The 7,775-nt window shown below is 36.0% G+C and overlaps 1 protein-coding gene across 1 annotated transcript; it reads right to left on the bottom strand.

Moving 5' to 3' along the window:
- Positions 1–1,767: 1,767 nt before the first annotated feature.
- On the bottom strand, positions 1,768–6,789 carry LOC137826560 (U-box domain-containing protein 3). Its single transcript, XM_068632563.1, has 2 exons — positions 6,200–6,789; positions 1,768–2,771 (listed from the first exon to the last, which is right to left on the bottom strand). The coding sequence occupies exons 1-2, from the start codon at positions 6,511–6,513 to the stop codon at positions 1,949–1,951; spliced, it is 1,137 nt and encodes a 378-aa protein (XP_068488664.1). The 5' UTR covers positions 6,514–6,789; the 3' UTR covers positions 1,768–1,948.
- Between the last annotated feature and the right edge of the window lie 986 nt (positions 6,790–7,775).

The raw sequence follows: 7,775 nt of genomic DNA, 5'->3' as shown, positions 1-7,775 counted from the left end.
GTGAATCATACACATGGCCAATACATAGTAATCAGTGTAGACTAGCATCGGTAACGGGGTGCAGTACGCAATGGGAAAATAGTAATATTTTGTTTCAATGACAAACAAACTAAGATAATATTGTATCTGCTTGCTATTAAGTATCTCATATTCGGTATTCTCATCCATTTGTCAACACTAGTATGCAAAATACAATAATGAAATTAGATTGCATACAAGTTCAATTAATGAATGCACATGACTCTTATGAATATTCACTTACCACTGACAACTCATCCACTAGTAAGGATCTCTTGATATCTTCTACCCGTTGATGACCACCTAACAATGTTGTGTATTCTTCACACTACTGAGATATTTATTTGAATAAATCCATTCTGATAAGTGACCATGACTCTTCACCCATCCCAAAGAATGAGGCAATAGCATGAAACCCACAATGTCCATCAACTTTAAAATCTATTACATCTAAAATATAAGAGTGACATTTAGATGAAATTGATCAAGCATGGGAATTGCATTGGTGTTGGTCATCACCTTAACCTTTCCCTTAGGAGTCTTCAAAGATGATGAGCTATCGTTTACAAACTAGATGCGATCTACATGCTCAAAATATGAAAGGGTGCATTTTGTAGACCTTTGAAATTTGTTTGCTGGACTCTTTTGGGATCCTTTTGTCTTAACTACATTAAGTGATACACATAATGTTGTCATGTTCGGGTAGGCAATTTCACGCAATTTGTTTTTAATTGTCACTTTTCCACAAATATCAACCTGTTTGAACCGAGACAGAATGGCATCCCATTCTTGTTGAATTGACAACTCAGATAACGAATCACATTCAGATAAATCTGAAAAACTCAGTCTCATCCACAAAACATGAACTTCATTAAGTGGAATGGCACCCATAGCATATCTGGCTAATCGACAAGCCCATGATAATCCGTGAGTTCGTCTAAGTACACATCCATAAAGTTCACTATCAAACCCCACATCATTGACTCGATCAAACTCTTCAGCAATGAGAATCAAAGAATGTTTAGATACAAAGCCAACCAACATTTTATACAATGACACATTGAATGTGTGTCCTATCACGTGTAGACTCATTTGAAAGGATGCCTTGATTTTGTTATGTTGAAGTATAATAACATACTTGATAGCATCCCAACACGAGCACATGTCTCTCATGCTATTTTGTAATATTCGTTTCGAAGACCAATGAGCTCATTCAACCCTGTATAAGTATAAAACATATAACAATTAGACGTTAAACACGTTCTAGACAAAGTAAAGGCATTCATATACCTGTTTGATGTTGTATTTCCCAAATGCATTAACGAATTTATCCAACACTTCACAAAATTTTCTTTGTGCAGAATAATTCATGTGTTCTTCACATATTCAACAAGTAATGACACAGTGAACAAATAGTTTCAATTTTTTTATCAAACCCATCAAATTAGTAATCTTTGTATAGTGAATGATAGTCCTCCGTGAATCCATCACAACTTGTCAAGCCTCAACAAAATCTACCAACATTTTACACTTTGTTTTAATATTCTTATTGATGTGAAACCGACAAAGAAGATTTGCTGCTTTAGGAAACACAATATTGATGGCATTAATCAAAACAAGATATTTATCACAAACAATGAAAAAAAATTAAAGTTGTTAATTTGTCTTTAGATAAATGTTATCCAAAGTGTCTTTTTTGACTAATGATAATAAAAAAGAGAATGAAATGCCTTAAATGAGTTTTCACAGTTTTGGAACTTAGATAGATGGATTAGATTCAATTTGTATCAAGTGAGAATATATTTAGACTGTTATATGCGAGTAACCTTCACTTTCCATGGTGATCTAGAGAAAAAATAAAAATGAAAACACATATTTACATGTTAAAACTGAATTGTGCAGTTGCTTGATGAGGAAAAAAAGGTACACATCAAGTGGAAGGAATAGAAGGAGTGCAAGATGCAGCCCTGTGCTGGATGCATTTCATGCTGTGTTCCACACTCCTTTGAACCATATCTTGCAATAACCGTTTGGCAGTTTCAGCAGCTTTATCTGCTCCATCTACCCGTTCAGCAATGTCATAAACAATTTTCTCCAAAACTGATGAGGTTAGTCTCTTTTCTGGGGGAGAATCTCTGAGCAAATCCAGTAGCACACGAGCTCTATCTTGAGCTTCAGCTGTGCCCTCCACGGTCAGACGTAACAGACCCGGAATCGCTCCTTCTTTAAGAATCAGTTCACGGTATTTATCTCGGCAGCTTCGGCATAAAGATAGCAGAGCTCCTACAGCATGTTCTGTGCTCACAAGTGATCCATCTTCAACTGTCTCAACTAGCGTTAAGATTCCACCGTCTGCAATTGAGATTGCAGTTCGCCCTTCTTCGGAGTTGGAAAGGATTTCAAGCAGTGCTGTGGCTTTTTCTGCAAACTTGGAATACTTCTTGCACTCTTTAAGAAGGTTGATCAGAGGGAAAACAGCACTTGGATCAAGAAGTTCAATGGAATTCTCATTGCTGGTAGAAAGATTATGGAGGGCTGTAACAGCATCAACTTTTCCTTGAACACTTCCAGATTTGAGAATCTGAACAAGGAAAGGTGCGGCTCCAGAAGCAGCAATAATGGGCTTGTTGGATGCAGCAGCTGAGAGTGTCAAGACTGCAGCCGTAGCTAATTCTCGTATACCGCTATTTTTCATCTTGAGGAGCTCCACCAGTGGAGGCATGGCACCATCTGTTACTATTTTGACCTTGTTTCTAACAAATATGAACTCCAAAATGTTATGCAAAGAACTAATTTATACGAGAAACCTAATTCACAAAAAACAAAGAGGAGGATTCAAAGCATGAAATACATAGTAATAACAACAAAAAGAATTGTAGAATACCGCACCCAAAAATGTCTGAGTTACCACCAAATCAGGTAATGGTAGCCAAAGATATGAATAAGCACTCGCATTAATGATCACATATCACCGTGAGTATAAACATTCACACAAATGAAAACTAGCATCTACATTTTAACAAGACTACAAGAAAGTAGTTCTACACAAGAAACCAACAGTTAACTGACCTAACATTTGGTATTGACCAATTTCTGTTTCATCCTATGGAACTGTTTCAAGGTGGAAGCCACCTGATAGAAAGATACACGGGTAATGCTAATGCCACATAATAAAAAAATCAGTAGTATGAAATTGAGAAGTATAGTTACGATGCCATACATCAAAGTTTTGTCCCTCAGGTTAAAGACATCTCACAAACACAGCTGCTGCAGAGTAAGGACATAACTTCTGGGCAGAAGGAAGTGGTGCAGCGATGAAAACTGTCTACTACATGGTTATCAGAATCACACAAAAAGTTTGATTCAAATCATGATTTGATATGACGTGTCATTGTTTGAAATGGCTTCTTAATCTCAAGAATCACATTTCTGAATCGATTTGTGCATGTCCAGATCATATGTAAAAACAGGTTGAGCCACTGTGACCTCTTTTTAAGAATTGATTTTTTAGTTTTATTTTTAAAATTACTTTATAAGATTGGAGGGAAACTGAAGAATCTTTCCTTCCTGCAATTCCAAAAAGATGGGCCCCCACTATGCCACTTCCAGTTGGAAGTTTGGACATGTTCCCCCCATACCCATTGAGCTTTTACTCCCACAGTGCTGCACAGGTTGTTGGTCCCCACTTGTCCCTTTCTGCCATTTGCTTAGAAGGTTTTCTACTCATTGTCATTGGTGTGGTGTTTTTTTAGTGGGGCAAATGGGAAAAACAAATAAAAAAGGACGTTGGAGGCCATGTGGAACCACTCTAAAAGTGTTTGGTTCCTACACATAGACTTTCAGACAAATGCAAGTGTCATTTGTATACTTGTTCGGGTGTTGTTACAAGGATGAAGTATCACCTTGCTGAAACAAATGAGAATGTGAATGCTAGTGCATCTGCTCCTGACGAAGTTAGAGTGATCCTTCTGAAGTTGCTAGAAATTAAAGAAAAAGCTGAAGACGGCAAGATGCAAATAGTCAACAATGCTAGGAAATGTGCTAAGTACCCAAGATGCTAATACATAAAAGGGAACAGTGGTGTCATCTGCTAGAAAGGGGAAAGAAGGAACATCTATGAACCAAGTCGAGAGATAGAGATGCTTATTAAAGGAATTTGGAAAAATGCACCAATGGCAATGCTTTTGATATCAGAGGACAAGGATGAATAAAGTGAGTTTGATCTAGGGGGTGAAGAATGAAAAAAATCATTAGATTATCTTATGTACTCTAACAGGAAATATTAATCTGTCATTATCTATATTGATACTTTTATGAGGGGTTGAACCACTTAAAAGTTGTGCGGTTCTTTTAGTAATTTTGATTTATGATTGAATCTTCGTTTATTTTGAATTTTATATCTCTCATTACTGCTTATGCACTGAGTTCTTAGACTCTAATATCTCTATAATGTTTTAAACGTTTCTTCATATGAAAATATACTTTAAGTTGGTAGCAATTATTGATCAGTAATTCAGTATCTTACTATTCGTTATACAATTCAATTTAAGATTCAGAATCTAGGTAAGAATTTGAATTTCTAATCTAGTACATATCCTCATAAACAAGTTCACGCCATATTCTTTACCCATTGCCTGGGCAGTGGACCAATTCAAGGAAATGAGCCAAACCCCACATGTGTCCCAGTTCTTACCCACTTAATCAGATAGAACCCACATATCCATCCACCACAAAGACACAATTCATTGTCCTCAAAGTGTCAGCCTATTCCATCTTTTCAACTAATTCTCTTTGGGGAGGGGAGCTTTTTTTCAGCTTTCATTAGCAAGTCATGCAAAACCCAACTGGATTCAGGGCACAACCTGCTTGGGTATTGTGCCAGAATCACACAATTCATGTGCAGCACTCATCTTTGATTCCTCTGATTCAAGCACCAAAAGATTTACATCATGATTTGCAGAGACAGCTCTTTGAATTGAATCAATTGTATCATATGCACGATAATGATAACAATGCACTAAACTGATGGGGTATACCCTAGATCCAATTTGACCACTCTGTACTTGGTTCTAACAAATATTCCCCCATCAAAAAGAACACGCGTAAAAAAGCAGCTGGCAGGCATTTAACAGAATTTCCTATTTCATCACAACAATCATTAGTAGTTGCAGTGTGCACTCCAGGTAAAGATGCCCTTAAAAGGTATACTAAATTTCGGGTTACCAAAACTATCTTTCGTGTTCATTTTTAGCCTAGTAGACACATTAAAATATAAACCCACGCACTTCACCCAAAGAAATGTCACCCCACCTCGGTGGCAGCCGCGAGGCATTCCAGTATGATAACCACCCTAGATCATTTCACAGCTTCCGGCTAGAACAGGTAGAGTATCTTTTTATTTTCTGTTTAAGCTTACTACTAACTACATTGATAAAATCATGGAAATTCAGTTACAAATAGCATGCTATGTTGTGAGAACTGCTCAGGATAAAACAGAAACTATATCTAGAAATATCAAGACTCAAATTGACCAAAAACATGAACATAATAAAAGTCTAAAAAGAATATCAGACAAGAACACCAAACATAAACACATCCTACAAAATAAGCCACGTAATCTTTCAACAAAGGGTATCCTGTTGCAATGTTTATTTTTATAAAAGAAGATTAAATATGTATAATGAATTTAAGATTATAAGTTAGTCCTCGTTCCAAATTGCTTAATTTTTAAGCCAAAACAGCCTTTTGTCAACTTAAGGTTATTTCTGTAGCAGCTTGAACACCAAATAAGTTAATCCAAAAACAAACCAACAAAAAATGTACCATTCATATAATATAGAGAAGCTATTTCGAACAAAATGTGTAGTTTTCTTTGAACAGTATCATGAAAAATAACGAGAAACTTCAACCACCCATCAACTAGATACTGCAGTACGAAAAAAGTCTTTTTACTTTTTTTCTATTGGGATAAAATCAATGAACCCATCCATTTCCCACTACCTTGTGAACATGGAGAGTAACACCCCATCGCAGTAACACTTCATATCCACATACAAAGACGCATAGTAACACAAAAATCAGATTCAAACACCAAACAAGATTTACACAAAGATCCATTAGCCAAACTTGCAGACCCATTTGAGAAATCACAAAGAAGCATGCATCTTGGGAAAAATGGTACCGTTCATTGCGAACAGCGAGGTTAAGGAGAGCGAGAAGAGAGGATTGGCGAGCGTCGATGTTGGAAGAAGACAGCATCAGCACGAGCGGTTCAATCACACCCGCGGAGGCGAGCTTCGCACGTATCTTCGACGAGGACGATGATTTCCGAACCATCTTCCTTATCTCCCTGGCAGCCTCAATCTTGGCGCTGAGGTTCCCATACAACAACTTCTCCGACAGCTCGATTATCTGAGTGTGTTTTCCGAGGTTCCATGACGACGATGTTTCAGATTCTGCTTCTGTTTCCACTTCTATGTTCTCTCCCTCTGCCATTTCTCTCAGTCACTCGCACTGTGCAGGAGCAAAAGCCAACCCTTTCTTCTTCTTCCCAATTCCTAACCCCTTTTTCAGAAAACAGGGTCTTTATTTGTAAATAAATGAAAGGGGTTTTATTTTGGGTAAAATAATAATACTGGGGAGTATAAATAAATAAATAAAGAGAATTGTAGACTTAATAATTAGCTTTAAGGAGTTTGTTTGGTTACTGGGGCTTAGTTAAGGTTGTTGTACATATATGTGTCGCATGTGTGTGGATTCATCTAACCACCAATTTCTGTCATCAAACTTGGTCCTTTTATAAACTTTATTTTATGCTTCTACAGAGAGACAAGAATCCATGAAAAGAAAACTGATTAAAGTGACCGAATGTGAAAATTAAAAAACAATGACAGTGATTGTGTCATCCAGATTTAGGAAGTGCTTATTTCGTATCAGTTTTATCTATACGTTACTCTTTTGTGGGTTGAGATAAGAGAAACGAGAATATTATAGTAGTTTAGTGATTTCAAAGATTTTTAGGGTCTGTTTGAATAATGTTCGTATATTACTCAAATCACTCTTATAGTTTTTACTTTGTGCATGATTTTGGTTTTCAAACATGAATTTAATAGTTGGACAATAATTAACATTAGGGAATTAAGAGTCATTAAACATGAAAAAAATGTCAAGAGAGTGATTGGGTTAAGTGCTCCATAATTGTTTCATATTGGTATATTTTCATGACATTAACCTATGAATGTGATTTTGTAGAATATCAATACACTCTTATTGTTGATTAAACTAGTGGTGAAAGTTTCTTTTTCAGTTAAGCATACACATTGTGTAAGTTTCAACGATATGTTGTGCTAGAAACTTTTTTCAATTACGCTCAATGTTAATGCATTATGACAGGAGGATTGGATTTGAAAGTGTATAGTAAAAGCAAAATAAGCATAAAACATAATGAGACCATAGAACGGAAAAAACACCCATAATATATCAAATACATAATCTACTTATAAAAGTTTATTTTGATGGACAGTGTTAAAAGGTCTTATCCACTAGAATTTGGACATGTTGGGTTTGATTGAAAGCAGGGTAATAATTTATCATCAGAGAAAACAGGATAGAAGAAAAAAAAATATTTTACTTTTACATCCTTATAACAGATACAATAGTCAAACTCCTAATTTTAATTGGTGTTTTCTAAAAATCCATCAGTATGAAAAAACGAAAAGAAAAGAAAAAAACAGATGAGTTTAATCTTTCCCCATTCA

The sequence above is a fragment of the Phaseolus vulgaris genome, chromosome 8, assembly GCF_000499845.2.
Source record: "Phaseolus vulgaris cultivar G19833 chromosome 8, P. vulgaris v2.0, whole genome shotgun sequence".
In the NCBI taxonomy this organism is placed as follows: Eukaryota; Viridiplantae; Streptophyta; class Magnoliopsida; order Fabales; family Fabaceae; genus Phaseolus; species Phaseolus vulgaris.
The sequence above is the reverse complement of the archived record's forward strand: the minus strand, read 5'-3'. Positions and strand labels throughout refer to the sequence as shown.